Source organism: Belonocnema kinseyi, chromosome 2 (genome assembly GCF_010883055.1).
Source record: "Belonocnema kinseyi isolate 2016_QV_RU_SX_M_011 chromosome 2, B_treatae_v1, whole genome shotgun sequence".
In the NCBI taxonomy this organism is placed as follows: domain Eukaryota; kingdom Metazoa; phylum Arthropoda; class Insecta; order Hymenoptera; family Cynipidae; genus Belonocnema; species Belonocnema kinseyi.
Genome location: NC_046658.1, coordinates 103,215,164 through 103,232,048, shown reverse-complemented (window position 1 = coordinate 103,232,048; position 16,885 = coordinate 103,215,164). Strand labels below are relative to the sequence as shown.

Here is a 16,885-nt window from a genome sequence, read left to right as displayed (position 1 = left end):
AGCTCCAAGGAGATTATGTTGAAAAATAAAAAAAAATTTACCCAAAAAAAATTGTTTTTATACTTCATTCTAAGGACTTATTGAACTACCCTCGTATATTTAGTTTGTAAATTTATCTTTCTTAGTTGAAAATTGATGTATTTTGTTGAAACTGCATCTTTTTGGTAGAAAATTCATCTTTTGGGTATAAACTTGAATTATTATGTTGAGAATTAATTTTTTGGGTTGAAAATTGTTCTAAACAAAAACTTAATTCTTCTATTATTGGTTACAAAATTATTTCTTTTTATAACAAACAAACTTTTTTGATGAAAATTAGTTGTTTTTTTTTAACATTTCTAATTCTCTAATTTTGGTTGAAAATTGATCTATTTTAGATAAAAATTCATATACTTTATAAGAAATGAGCCTTTTATGACAAAAAAAAGAATTTTTTGGGTTGAAAATTCAATGAACTAATTCGTTAAAAATTCATATTTTTGGTTAAAGATTAATCATTTTAGTTAAACATTAATTTCTTTGGTTGAAAATTTATCTTTTGGCTTGAAAAAACAAATAAAAAGGGTTTATAATATATTTAGAAACAACATTTTTTTGGTTATAATTATTAATCTGCTAGATGTATGGTTAGTTTTATACCAAACGATACATTTTACCGCAAAATTTAAATCATTTAATTACCAGTAATAAAGATAGTAAATGACATTTTTTAAATTCTAATTAAAAATGCTCATAAATGCTTATTATATTCTCAAAGCACATAAAGGTCGAGCATATACTCCAGAATATTCTTATAATCATGAAAATCAGGGATCACAGCGCAAAAAAAAGCTCAAAAGGGGGGGGGGGGGTAATAAAATAACCTTTATTTTAACATTTAGAAAAGATGAAACAATCTTTTAATAAGAAATTGTATGGTTTTTAAATAGTGTATAAATGTCGCTCCCGGCGTAACAAAAAAGCCCGAGAAAACATAACATTTTTTAAATAAACAATTAGTTATTTTGAAAAATTAAGTTATTCCAAAATTGGTCCCATAGATAAATAATTATATAATATTATAAATTATTGTAAATTAAAAGTATCTCAAATATGATGTCCTGAAATATTTTACACTAGTATAAAAAAACACGCGTGCAATGTGCATACCTTCACGTCCCGGGATTTTTATATTCTAATATTAAAAACATAAAATATTTTTAAATACATATCGACAAAATTTTTAAATATTAAGATTTCAACAATTTTTTAAAACCAATCCTCTTGAAAATATTATGAATCTTTTAACATAACTAAAAAATTTTACATTCCTTGAAATGTGTCGAATGTCTTCATATCCCTTTGAAACTGGCAAAATCTGCGAAATATCCTTGAAACAAAATTTTATTTATTCCCCAAACTTCTCTATAGATTTGTTAAAATCATTTGAAATTGTCAAATTTCATTAAAATGAGTAGAAGTCATTTGACATTTTTTGGTTAAAAATAAAATAAAAATGATTAATTATGTTTAACCTTTAAAACAGCATTTAAATAACATTCACGTACTCACAGGGCGCATTCACGTCCCTGGATTTTTATTTTCTAATATAAAAATAATAAAGTTTTTCCTAAAGTTTTAGAAATTCAATAAAACACCTAAAAATACCTTGAAATCTTTGGATGCAGTAAAAACCCATTTAAATACGAACACAAATTAAATTTCTCTAAAAAAAAGTATTTATACTTGAAAAAATTACATGTACAATTATTAATTGAGAATTTTTTGAATTTCAAACGCTTATAATTTAAATTTGTGTAAGCATTAAAAACAGTATCAAATCTTTTTAAATGTAAGAAATAAAACTCAACGACTTAAACATTAACATTTTTAAATTAAATTAAATTTAAAAAAGCTATCACTACCTACGGTAGCATATTTTTATATTTCGTATATTTAAAGAGAAAAGGGGACAATAGGGAAAATATTTTCGAGAATAGGGGACGAAAAGGAGATTTGAAGAAAGGGAAAACAGAAGAAAATAGGGAAAATTCCCTGCGAAATGCATTATTAGATAATACTTTAAACAAGGTGGCCGCAAAACTTCATTTTCCAAGTTCCCTGATTTTTAAAGACAAAAATTCTAATGTTGTAACATTTTTATAGTAAAATCGTTTATAAATGAAATGCAACGATTTTTTTTTATAATTTATTATTCTCAAAGCTGCCATAGCCTAATTTACTTGAAAAAGTGACTAATATGAATAAAAAAAGTGACCCAAAGCGAACATTTTTTAACCCGAAAAGTGACTAATGGGCATTAATAAAGTGACTAATTTTCTTTCGAGTTAAAAACAGAATTCGATTCCTAAGACTTTGAAACAATTCAAACCCATTTAAATTGATGGCACTTTTTCATATCCAATAAATGCCACTGAGTTCAGTAAAATAGGAGTGAAATTAAAGGAATTTAAGGAAAATGAGAAGAATTCAATGAAAATAAAATTCATAACAATTCTAGGAAAACTTGAAATAAAATTAAATGAAAAAATATTTTAAAATTCATTGAACTTTGTAAGCTTAAAATGAGCTCAGAAAAATTCAAATGAATTACAAAATTAATAGAATTAAAAATAATGAAAGGGAGTTTAAGGTAAATTAATAAGAATTAAGAGCAAATTCCAAATAAATTCATAAGAATTACAAAAATATTTTTAAAAATTAATTTAAAAAATTTTATTTAAAACTTAAAATCCCCTAAAATCATTGAAATCCCCGGAAAACTGATCTCTTGGAACTTCATAAAATATCTTAAAACCTTATAGATCCTGTAAAATTGTTCGAAATATATTCCAAAATTCTATGGAATTCTTTACAACCGCACAACAAAATTTTCAAATGTCTTAAAATCATTAATCCCTTCCAATTTTTTTAATCAATTAAAAATTTATTTTTCTTGAAACTTTTTAAAGCCCTTGAAAATATCTTAAAATCTTTTAGAATACTCTATAATATTTCAAATCCAAAATCGGTTGAAATCCCTTGAAAACTCGCAAAGCTTTTGAACATTTTGGTGTTATTTTTAAAAATACCTCAAATATTTCCAATCTTTTGAAACACCTCGAAACTCTTTAAAGCTCTTGAAAATTCTTTGAAATTTTTTTAAATGCCATGAAACATTTCTAATCCTTTTGAATCTTTTGGAATCTTATGAATTAAAAAAAATACTCTTCTATTATCTTTAAAATTCTTCGAAATCGATTAAAAATTCCTTGGAATTTTTTTAAATACTCTAAAATATTTTAAATACTTGAAAATTTGCAAAGCTCTTGAATATTTTGCTTTATTTTTAAAAATACCCTAAAAAATGTCCAGTCTTTTAAAATACATTGAAACTCTCATTAAAGCTCTAGAAAATTTCTTGAAAATTTGTACATTACCTGAAATATTTCCAATCTTTTAGAATCTTTTAATATCTATTGAATTAAAAAAAATACTCTTCTATGATATTTAAAATTCTTTGAAACCTATTCAAATTTGCTTGGAATTTTTTTAAACACTCTATAATATTTTGAACCCTTTGAAACTTGTTAAAGCTCTTGAAAATTCTTCCAGATATTTAAAAAATTTTAAATTTCTCTCCGGAACGACTTCAAATTATTGAAATCTTTTAAAATACACTAATATATTTTTATTCTGTTAAAATCTCTTAATATGTACATAAACTGTTAAAAATCCTTAGATTTTTTAAACATATTCTTCTAAAAATTTTTTAATTTTTTGGAAACACTTCCAATTATTTAAATCTATTATAAGTCCTTCGAATTTTTTGAAATACTCTAAAATCTTTTTAATTCTTTGAAATCCTTTCAAACTATATAAATCTATCAAAAATTCCTTGGAATGTTTAAAAATACCCTATCTTTAAAATCCCTTCAAATTATTGAAATTATTAAAAATTCCTTCGCATTTTTAAAAATACCCTAAAATGCTTCAAATTTTATGAAATCAGTTCAAATTATTGAAAAGTACTAAAAATAATCTAACATATGTCAAATCCTTTAAAATCTTTGGAAATTTCTTGAGAAATTTTAAAACTCTTAAATAGCATGAGATTTTTTTAAATACTATATAATCTTTAAAATTCTTTGAAAATCCTTTAAATGATTGAAATCTATTTACAAATCTCTGGAATCTTTTAGAATATCCTAAAAAAAACTTGAAATCCATTGAAATCTTTTGAAATAGCTTGAGACCTTTAAAAGCTCTTGAAAATTCCTTGGAATGTTTAAAAATACTTACTGAAACATTTAAAAACTCTTAAATAGCCTTAGAATTTTTTTAATCCATTAACGCATAAACGGACGATTCTTTTATGCTTTTTTCAACCTAGATTTTAAATGTGAATCTGATTGTAAAAAAATTGAGACAAGTAATATTCGATGTAAAATTTTCTGAACTTTCAATGGGTGCTGTCAGAATTTTGAAAAAATTCATATTAACAAAGTTTTATTTGTTTATTTAACAAAAAACACGAAATTTCGAACGGCACAAATTTTTCATTTTATATTTTTCCACAGAAACTGTTTTTGGATTTTTATAATTTGTGGATTTCTTGCGTCCATGGAAGCTAACTTTCAAAATCCATGTATAGATTTGTTCAAATTCAAGATTGCATTATCCAATATGGCGGCTTAAAGCCGAAAATGTTTTGCTAATTTAGATTCAATTTAGATTTAAATTCAAGATGACGGATCCAATATGGCGGCCAAAAATTTCGAAAATTGTTCAATTTCTATAAAAGTTAGTATACATGGTTTTTTTTTGGGTCGCTGATTACAAATCCATTATCAGTTTTCATAAATTCAATATGAAGGATCCAATATTGCGGCCAAAAATTACTAAAATTGTTCAATAAATATCAAATTATATTATATATCAAATTATCAAATTATATTATATCATGGACTAAAAAAATGCACAAATTATAAAAATCCAAAAACGGTTTCCGTGTAATAATATGAAATGAAAAATTTGTCATTCGAAATTTCGTGTTTTTTGTTAAATAAACAAATAAAACTTTCTTAATATGAATTATTTTCAAAATTCTAACAGCACCAATCGAATGTTCAGAATATTTTACATCGAATGACTTGTCTCAATTTTTTTACCATCGGATTCATATTTAAAATCGCGGTTGAAAAAGCACAAAAAAATCTTTGTATCTATGAATCGATATCTATGAAAAATGCCCTAAGATATTTCAAATCCTTTCAAATATTTTGAAATCTCTTGACATTTTCTAAAGCTCTAAAAAATCCGTAGATTTTTGAAAAATACTCTAAAAGCTTTGGCATTCCTTCAAATTAATTAAATCAATTAAACATCACGTAGAAAAAAACCGAAAGTGTTTCAAAAGAACCCAGGAAAATTTAGAAAGAGATATAGACCTGAATGCAATAATGGTTAACCCAAAACTTCTTATAAAAAATTCCTTGACTTGTGCAATTTTTTTTCAAAATCTCTTACTTTTTCTTGACCAAACAAATTCCTTGATATCCAGGTTTTCTCTGACCTGCAGCCACCCTGTCTAGAGTCGTAAAGGTTCTCTCAATCATCGTGTATTTGAAAAATTAAAAAAAAAACTAAAATTTATATTTAAAATTTATTAATAAACCCCGACGAATTTTAGATCACGTTTTACAAAGACATGCCTACTCTAATTTTCTTCACCTATTTCTATCTTAAATTACCAACTTTACGACTAAAAATATAAAAATGTCAAATATTATCACTCTTAAGAGTGTATACTCTCACAACGTACGTATCTCCTTAATCATAAATAAACACTAACGTTGATTAAAAATAGAATCAATCAGAAAAAGTACTTGCAGCCCTAACTTCCGACAATTACTATCAGGTTCTCCTCCCACGACTTTCTGTGTCATATCTACAAGCCACAATCGAACCTCCATCAAAGGTTCAAATAACTCATTAAGTAAACGCTCATTTGAAACCGTACTGACAACAGCAGCTATATTTTCTATCGCGCTTAATCTAACTTTCGCCTCTCTGTGATACCTCAGTATCCAAACTAAATCAATTATTTCTTTTCCCATTTTTGTACTCGAAGGACAATTCTGAGCAGCAACCATAATCGTGGCCAACGTTTTTAGGAAAGCAACCAACAAAAAGTTGTCATGATCCGCTAATTCTTCTGGGATACTGTAGACGTATGTTCCCTGACGACAAAATCCATAGAGCAAAGGATAGAAAAAAGAGGTTGACACATTCGCAAACTTATTCAGCATCGTCTTCGGTATCTTCATCGGGTGTGCAAATCGTTTAGTTTTCGAGTCAATTCTCTTCTGAACGATTTCCTCCCAATCAATACTCTTGCTACTTTTGGCCGCTTCAAAATCATCGTCATAGAGCGTTTCATGTTTATTCTTCTCCTCTGGGTTTATAAACAGTGACACTGGTTTCGAGAGGCGTTTCTTTTTCTTCGGAATCTCAACTTCCATTGATTCAGGAGGAATTTCGAACCTTGAAAGTCTCTTGGCAGATTCTGATAAGATTTCCAGGAAGAAAATTCGCTGGCTTACAGAATGGTTTTCTGGTTTGCTGTAGAATTCTCGACACAAGTACTCGGCACACTCTTTCGGAAATACAGTCACGATTGCCGCACAGGCTCTAAACGTGAGAACTTCAAAGTTCTCAGTGTGACAATTTTCCCTGAGGGTTACGAGAATTTCCAAAAGTTCCAAGCCGAAAGAGGCATCATCACCTGGAAGCTGGGACAAAATTAATTCCTCGGCGACTTTCACACTCTCCGAGAATATTTCGGGATTTTGATTTGATTCCGTGTTGACAAGGTTGTCTCGCAGATCTCGGAGATAGGCGGGTCTCGACATTTCAGAGATTTTTCGGTCGTTCGACATGTCGTAGGGAACTAAATCATCATCACTGTCCAGTTCCTCTTCAATATGTTGCGCTTTTAAATTTTTAATTTCTTGAGCAGCATCAGAGGCAACTTTAGATTGATTAGATGCATCACTTTTTGGCTCTTCCACTTGAAAATCAATAATCTTGCACTTGGCACCCAGATCATACATTTTTCTTGCACCCGTAGAAGTAAATTCTAAAATGCCAAGCGATAAATCACTTTTGTCCCTGGTTTTAGATCCGTTCTGACCAATCTCCAGTTGCCTGATCTTTTGAACCAATAGTTTAGCATCTTCCTGCAGAGATTCATACTCGAACTGTAGCTTCGGAGAGCCATCTTCGTTTACAATTTCGGTAATTATCTCGCCCGTAATCATACCAATCGCCACATTCAAGACCAGCGTGGATTCCAAGTGGGTACGAATTCCATTAGAAACTAATTGTTTGATTGCAACTTTTTCAGACATCGTCAAACGGCCTTTTAAAGATCTCATTGACAGAACGATCAGTTTAGTAAGATAAAGATGCTGTTCAAAAGAAGTGTGATTTAGAACGCTCTTATCACCCCAAATGTCGAGTAGTTTCAGTAGCAATTCATTCAAAATACGCTCACTATGAAAGGAACTCAAATACGAAATTAAATTCCGTATTAAATTCTCGTCATCATACCATGACATCAGTGGCACTTTTGTAGTCAGGGTATATTTCCAGGTTTGATTGGTAGCCAAATTTCCTAAAATATCACTCACACCGACACTGCAGTGCTTCAAAATTAAAATGACTATGGTTTCGACACTTCGTCTATCCATTCCAGCTAATATCAGTTGTATGAATGACTTTATATCGTCTTTATTTTCGAAACAAAATTCTGAAAATATATCAATCAAAGGAACAAGGTGACTTGAATCCATCACCAGAAACATTTTACTCAAAAGTAACGAAAGTATTTGGACGTTAGCTTTTACCCCAAACTGCAAGCCATCGTTTAGAAACGATATTGATCGAGTCAGATGAAAACTGATTATTTTTGCATACATCTTTGGTAAAAATGAATCTGGCATTTTCTTCTTTGCTTTATTAGCTACTCTATTGGGCAGAGAAACTAGAACTTGCACAATACTCTCCCAAGCCTTTTCTTCATGTTCTTTTTCCAACGGTCTCGAATTTTCTTCCATGACTCGGCAACTCATGGAGGAATTTATGATCGCTGAAAACAAGGCATCACTCCTCAGCAATTCGTCTAGAATAAAAGAAATGCACAAAATCTTGGACTCCTTTTCAGTTTCCTTTAAGGCGTTAGTCAAACTCAAAATAGATTCATGAAACATTTGAGTTGTACATCCCTCGACGACGAAGAGATTCTTTATCAGGGGATCTAAGGAGCTGCTCGATAAGGGCCAATTGTGATCGAAAATTTCGATGATTTTATCTAATATATTTCCGTAGAGCAGAGTGTCTATTTCGATATCCTGATCTAAATAAAGGTATTTTTGAGGCGTGAGACATCCAGGGAAAAAGTCTAGATATTTTTCGAGCAGTCTTTTCAATTGTTGAAGATCCGTTTGCGCCTTAATGGTCCCAGCAGATTGCAAAAATTTCAACAGCGAATCTGCAGAGTGTTTTGAGAAATCTTCCGTTTTCAATGTTTCTTCCGGTCTTGAGGCTGCAAGGAAAGGCTAACTTGGGGGCATTATGTTTCAATGTTGAGAGAAACGAATAAACAACTTATTTCAGAATGGATGCGCATGCTTTTCTTCGGTATCACGAAACGCGAATACGTTTTACTCATTAGTATTGAAGCAATCGACAAAGCCTTTTTATACTCAGGAATTTTTTAACTCAACGTTGAAAGCCTCTTTTAGGTAGAATTAATACTAGACGTAGATCAAAGTACAAATTTAAAAAAATAAAGACATTGGGGTCCTTTGCTTTTCCTTTTTTTAAATAACTGCAAAATTTAGTTATGACAAAAAAAATGTTCCGAGGAATGACTTCAAAATTATTGGCTGCATTGAAAAATTGTTTAAATGAAAGATGTAGATCTCTTACGGAATACATTTTTTGTACTACTTTTCCATTAAACTCTAGAAAAAATATAAATCACTATTTTCGACCCTTCAAACTTTCAATTAGAAAATTTTAGTACGTTACTCAAAATTTCCTCAAATTAATTTTTTTTAAATCCAAATTTTTTCTTTCAATTTCTGCGGTCATAATAATAATGAATTAATTAAAATAATTAACAAACTTGTTTGCTAAAGATTTAAGAAATTAGCAATTTCAATTTTTATTGGCCAGAAATTTTTAAATAAAGCAGAACCATAAATGAACAAATTCTTAAATTGTTGCGAACAGAAGTCGTCTTTAAATGCCTTGAAATCTTTTTGAATTTTTTGAAATCTCTTGAAGTACTTAAAATCTCCGTGAAATCTTGAAATTTCTTTGAAATCTTTTGGAATATTTTTAAATGTTTGTAAAATATTGGAAATCTGAAAACTTGAGGAATTTTTTTGAAACTTTTTAGATATTTGTAAAAGCTTTCTTCAATCTTTGTTTAGGAAATCTTTTGTGTTCGTTTAAATTCATTGAAATATTTGAAATGTTTGGAATTTTTGTGTTGTTTTAAAATCCTAATGAAATTTTTATATCTTTCAAATATTTGTGAAAGTTTTGTATTTATTTGAAATCATTGAAATATTTTTAATTTGTGTAAAATCTTTTGAAATCTTAGAAATTTGCTTTACTTTTCAAATTTTTTTAAATCTTTATGAAATCCTTGCAATCTTTATGAAATATTCGAAACCTTTTGGAAATTTTTGTGAAATCGTTGTCAAATGTTTTGAAATATTTGTGACACTTTTTCTTAAATCTTTGTTTGTGAAATCTTTTCTAATTTTCTAAAATGTTTTGCAATCTCACCGAAATATTTTCAAATCTTCACAATGTTTTAAAAGCTTTGAAATCTGGTGCAGTGTAACATTTTTCAAATCTTTAAACTCCTGTAAATCTTTTGAAAGTTTTAAAAACTTTGTGAAATTGTTGTTAAATAATTTACATTTGGTGTACACGCCCTTTGTAAATCTTTCAAATCTTTATTCGGCAAAATCATTGAATCATTTAAAATCTTAGTGAAATATTTACAAATCTTCTAAAATATTTTGAATACGTTTGAAATCGTTTTAAATCTTCAATTTTTTTTTTAATATTTGGAGTCTGGTGTACCCTTATTCAAATCTTTGGAATTCTTGCATTCTTTTGAAATCTGTATTAAATTTTTGAAATATCTGTGGAATATTTTATAATTATTTTAAAACATACAAATATTTTTAATCCGTGTCAAATCTTTTGAAATCTTAGAAACATGGGTTATTTTTTTAAATCTTTAAAATCTTTTGAAAGTTTTCAAATCTTTGGAAATGTTCGAAATCTTTAAGAAATTGTTGTGAAATCTTTGAAATCTTTTAAAAATTATTGGTGAAATTTCTTTTAAATCTTTGTTTGTGAACTCTTTTCTATTTGTTGAAATTATGAAATTTATGTGAAATTTTAGCAAAATCTTTAAAAATCTTCTAAAATATTTTGAAACTTTTTGAAATCGTTTCAAATCCTTGAAATGTTTTTAAATCTTCGAAATCTGGTGTACTATACACTTTTTGAAATCTTTGGAATTCTTGTATTCTTTTAAATCTTTATTAAATTTTTATGAAATCTTTGAAATATTTGTAAAATCTTTCCGAAATCTTTTTCATTCATTTGAAATCATTAACATATTTGTAATCTTAGAAATTTGATTTACTATACCTCTTTTAATATCTTTAATATCTAATATCTTTTGAAAGTTTTAAAATCTTTGTCAAATAGTTATGAAACATATGAAATATGGTGTCATCTGACCATGGCTCATTCTAATGGTAAAACTGAATAAACACCGAAATTTTAAACCAATAATTTTTCATAATTTGTAAGTTGAAAACTTATAGAATTCTTCACAATATATACTCATTACAATGAATAAAATAATTGGTAAAGCCTGCAAAAGATGCTTAGAAATCTCTTTCATTTATTCTGTAATGAGTAAAAAGATCAATGATTTCTTAATAAATAAAAAAAACTTTTCAGTACCAAGATTTCTTTTAAACGAGATGTTTTTTTCATAAGAGACTTAAATATTAAAATTACTTTTCGCATTTCAATTAAATAACGGGTTTAAAAGAAACAAATTTATTTCAAAGTTCTCTTGAAAAAGATTACCATATAATACAATAAATTACAAAAAAAATCACGGGAAATTAGAACGTTTGTCTAATATTTTGATGATTTTTTTTTGTATATTGTTTTACTATTTATTTTAGTCATTTATTTTTTTCGACCTCGGATAATAAACAAAAGTTTTGCTTTCCTATAATTTTCGATTGTAATTAAATGTAAATATTTAAGTTTAAGTTTCCTGCCAAAATGTCTGTTTGGTTACATTTTTTTGTAAACGTATTTCCACTAGGGATTCAACGAAAATTTATTTGAATTAAAAAAAAAAACGTTTTGAGAAATTTTGAATATCAATGAAAAAATAAAGAATTTAACTTCTTAAGGGTCAAAAATAATGATTTCTATTTTTATGGAGTCCACTATTAAGTCAAATTAAAAAAGTCCACTGATTTTGAAAAATATTAAAAACATTGGCTCGAAAAGAGTTTGATTTATTGAAAACAATTACAACAAAAATATGTATTTAATAGAAATGTGAACTCTCTTAAAGATTTTTTATCGGCACCGACTTTAAACAATCGCTTTTCAAGTAAAAATAAAAACAACAGAACCCCAGGGTTTTATATTTTCTGAAATTTTTATGTTACAGTAAGCTCTGATAAATACTGCAACTTCAAAATACTGGACTTAAAACAAATGGTCTCGCTTGTTTATATTAGAATTGTTATTAAAAATTCCAAACTTCATAATCAGATCGTATCTGAGTAAAAAAAGGTTTTCAGGAGCTTCAAATTAAAATTAATTTAATTCAGCTTACCTATGGAGTCGGTGATGAGAGACGGTGTAGAATTCATGGAATTAAAAATATTTGCGTTATTGACATTATTTGTTTGTCCCACCGATGATAACATGGAAGGAGCATTGAAACCACCAAGATCTGTTAGAAGATCTGTATTGGAAGCTGCAAAAAAATAACTTTTTTATAACTCATTTCATAGTATAATTAACAGGACTGCCGTATTTATATTTTGATGCTTTCCAATGCGAACTAGAAAACCAAAAAATTATAAACTAAAATAATCTAAATTATATAATAAAGTAATCTAAAAGCTACAGTCTTTACAGCCTCAAATGCTCCAAAATCAGGGTAAATAGGGTGATTTTTCATGAATATACGGGAATATTGGGAAATAAAATGATGAATTTTCAACCATAAATGGAATAGATCAATTTTGAGCAAATCATTTATCAGAAGAAAAAAATAGTTAAATATGTAAAGAAAGAGATTAAATTTTAACTGAAATGATAAATCATAAAACAAAATAATTAGTTTTTAACGAAGCAGTTTAATTTTTAGCCAAGGAGTTTAATTATCAACAAAACAAGATGGATTCTCGACGAAAAATGTAATAGTTAATATTTTAAACAGAATGAAGAATATTTAAGAAAATATTTTAATACAATAAAACAGTTATATTTTTAAACAAAAAATATGGAATTTCTACCACAAGAGATAAATTTCAATGAAATAGATGAATTTTTAACCAAAAATATTAATCCAAGAAGATAAATTGTATACCAAAGAAGAACGAAATTAAAATATATATATCAATTTTCAATCAAATAGTTGGATTTTCAACAAAATACATGAATTTGCGACCAAACAGTTCAAGTTTCTACTAAAAAATGGATTGATTTTCAATAAAAATGAAAGTTCAATTTACAGTATTGTACAGTATATAAAGTAAATTTACAATACGAATTTGCAACAAAATAGTTGAACTTCTAATTAAGCATTTAAATTTTTAACCAAATAGTTGGATTTTCCACAACAAAATATGAATCTTCTACCAAAAGAGAGGAATTTTCAATGCGAAAGTTAAGAATTTAAGCTAAAAAGTCGAATGTTTTATAAAAAGAAATAGACATTCAATCTTGATAACCAAGCGGGTGCTTCCATTGTACTGCTAGAGTTCTTAAATTCCCGAAAATTTAAGATCAAGTTATATAACCGAAAATATGACAGAATTTAAGAGAATTTAAGAGAATTTAAGCATTTATGATTTTGAACAATACTTGTATTTTTCACATTATATGTCAACGGTTCAAAGATAATCTTTGAACGGTTTAATATAAATTATTATTTAGCTTCGGCATATTCAGGAATTTAAAACATGCAAAACAGTAGCTTATTAATTAATTAACACTATTCGACTGAAACGCTAACCACAAAATTCAATTGCCTCAAATTACTAAATGAATACTAGCATTAAATAATAAAATTATGAAATACCAAGCGCTACTTCTTTTTTAAATAGTCAGCTTCAAATTTATAAAGTATAAAATTGTTCATCCTGGTACTTATTTAGTAACATTTTATTTTAATCGTAGCTTTACGCTTAAAAATTTATTTTATTTCTAAATTATAAATAAATGTTTTTCTTTTAATCAAACGCACGAAGTAGAACAAAGAGACCCCACTCCATGCTGCCTTTGGAAAATTTGGACGCATAGATTCGGACTTAGTTATTTGACAAGTTTTCCAAATAATATTATTTCTAATTAAAAACGTTTCAAGTTGTACACTTTTAGATTAAATTTAAAAAATTGGATAAATGTATTAGAAAAGATTTGAAATTGTATCATTTCTAATTTAAAGCTTATAAAATAAAACAATTTTACTTTAAATACAAGAATCGCAAATTTCAATGATTTTAGATTATAAGAAAATTTCGAAAATAGGACAATTTCCAAACTTTAAAAGTGAAATATTTTTCAAATATAATTTTGAAAATTCGTTCACTTAAAATTCAAAGGAATTAAAACTGTATTATTTCTAATTAAAAACGTTCCAAATTGAATAATTTCAGATTACAATTTTTTTAAACGGACAATTTTATTAGAAATCAGTTGAAATTGTATCATTTGTAATTCGAAGCATTCAAAATTTAACAATCTTATTTTTAATTGAAGAATTTTGAATCTGAATAATTTAGGAAAAAAATTTCGAAAATAGGACAAGTTAAAAACTTTAAAAATGCAATCCTTTCAGATTCGAAATTTAAAAAATCGCAACTTTCTTCTGAAGATTATTCTTTTAGTTATAATTTTCATTATTTAGTTGAAAATTTAATAATTTTCTTTAAAAGACATCCATTTTGGTTGCAAATTTTTTACTATTCTTATTTTGGTGTTAGAAAGTGAACTGAAAACTTCTTTGGATGAAAAATAAACTATTTTTTAAAAGTTTTTTTTTTAAATCATCTGTTTTAGGAGAAATTTCATCATTCTTGAATGACAATGAAACTTTTCGGTTGAAAATGCAATTCTTTTTTTGAAAGTTTGTATTCATTATTTTAAAATTCACCTGCTTTAGCAGAAATTAAATTTTTCTTTGATAGAATGCAACTGTTGGATGAAAATTCAACAATTTTGTTGAAAATCATCATTTTTGTTAAAAATTCTACTATTTAAATATAATATTCGGTGTTGAAAATATAACTGAAATATTTTCTGGCTAAAAATGTAATTATTTTTAAAATTTTATTTTTGTTTTTATTTAATTAAAAATTCATCTGTTTTAAGTCAAGTGTCAGTTTTTTAAATAAAAATTCAACTGTTTGGTTGCAAATAAAACTATTATACTATTTTCTTATTTTAATATTTCGTAGGAAATTTACATTTTGTTTAAAATTAATATTTTGGTGTTGAAAAATGAACTGAAATCTTTTCTGAATAAAGTTCCACTTGAAAAAGAAATTTGTCATTTTTTATTACAAATTCATCTGTTTTAGTACAAAATTTAATTTTTTTAGGATGAAACTGCAACTATTTTATAGAGAATTCAACTCTTGTTAAAAATTGATACTTTATGGTTGAAAATATTCGTCTTTTTGGATTGAAAATTCGATTTTTTTCGTAGATACTTATTTTTTGTAAATTATATTTTTTGTCCTTGCAAAGCTGAAATGCTTGCAGGCACTGCAATAGTTTTTGGATGAAAATTCAATTTTTTTTGTAATTAAAAATTCTTCTGCTTTAAGAGAAATTTCATCTTTTTTTTGGTTAATAAAAATGCAATTATTTGGTAGAGAATTCAACAATTTTGTTAAAAAGTCATCCTTTTTGGTTAAAAATTCGTCTTTTTAGAGTGAAAATTCAATTGTTTTTGTAGAAACTTATTTCTTGTTTAAAAATTCATATTTTCATCGTGGAAAGTCAACTGAAATCTTTTGAAAAAGAAAATTCAACTTTTTTTTTAAATATATATTTTTTATTTAAAACTTCATCTGTTTTAGAAGAAATTTTATTCTTTTTTCTGAAATAAAAATGAAACTTTTTGTTTGAAATCATTCTTCTTTGCTTGAGCATTCAACTCATTTGTTTGAAAGATTTGGTTGAATCACTTTTTTTTATTAAAGATTTGTATTTTTAATATTTTTTAACAGAAAAAGTACCTTTTCCATTTTTTTAAGATTGATCTTTTTTATTTAAAAATTCGCCTTTTTGGTAAAAATATAATTTTGTAGTTTCAAATTTCATTTTTGTTGGGTAAACATGCATCATTTTTGTGGAAAGGTTGAATATTCAACTATTATGTTAAAAATCTAATTATTTTGTTGAAAATTCAATTCTTTTGTTAAAAAGCCATCTTTTATAGTAAGAAAGAATTTTTTTTCCAAAATCTTTGCAAGTTAACGAAAAATGTAATTTTTTATTAATTAAATAAACTCTAAGATTTTCATACATTTTCAGAGAATTTATTTCTCGGTTATATTCTCATTCTCGTTACCGTTCTCAAAGTAATATAACCAGCTCAGAACGCTATGTACTGCCCAATGCAAAAAATGTATCACGAGAGTTAAAAAGGGCCGTACGGCGGCGCTAGCAGTATCTTTGTTCTACAAAACCATGCGTATCATAGGAAAAATACATAAAAATAACAAAATAAATATAAAAAACCTTTTAAAAACATGTTTTTTCTTCATAGTGCAAAGTCAAGTAGTAAATGAGACTTATGTATAGTATAGGTATAGTTTTTAACAAAGATTAAATTTCGATTAAAAAAGATTAATTTTCGACAAAAAATTGCAGCAGTTACATTTTCAGTTTAAAAAATTAATTATAAATAGTAAACAACTAATTTCTAACCAAAAAGGTTCATTTCACATAAAGGACAGGAATTTTCAACAAACTATTTGAATTTTTAAATCAATTTTAAACCAAAAAAATGAATTAGTCACCAAGAAGTTTAAATATTCTCCCACAAAATTCGAATTTCCAATGAAATACAGGAATTTAAAACCAAAAAAGAGGAATCTTCATTTAAAACAGATAAATTTTCAGTTAAAAAAATTAATTTTCAATCAAATGAAATTAAATTTTCAAAAAATAGTATAGTTTTCAACAAAGAATATTAAATTTTTTTAAAAAAGATTAAATTTCGACAAAAAAATTTCAGCAGTTACAGTTTCAGTTTTAAAAATTAATTCTAAATAAGAAAAAACTAATTTTTAACTAAAAAGATGAATTTCACACAAAGGACAGGAATTTTCAACAATACATTTGAAATTTTAAAGCAATTTTAAACTAAAAAAATTAATTAGTCACCAAGAAGTTTAAATATTCTCCCACAAAATTCGAATTTCCAATAAAATACAGGAATTTAAAACCAAAAAAGAGGAATCTTCATTTAAAACAGATAAATTTTCAGTTAAAAAAATTAATTTTCAATCAAATGAAATTAAATTTTCAA

General features: G+C 26.4%; 1 protein-coding gene across 1 annotated transcript in view; it reads right to left on the bottom strand.

Annotated features, from left to right (window-relative positions):
• Window positions 1-5,630: 5,630 nt before the first annotated feature.
• LOC117166897 overlaps window positions 5,631-16,885 on the bottom strand; it is a 29,999-nt gene continuing 18,744 nt past the window's right edge. Inside the window, exons 7-8 of the mRNA XM_033351336.1 lie at window positions 11,948-12,091; window positions 5,631-8,587 (exon numbers count right to left, since the gene is read on the bottom strand). Coding sequence (XP_033207227.1) covers window positions 5,829-8,587; window positions 11,948-12,091 — 2,903 coding nt within the window. The 3' untranslated portion in view covers window positions 5,631-5,828. The remainder of the gene's footprint in view (window positions 8,588-11,947; window positions 12,092-16,885) is intronic.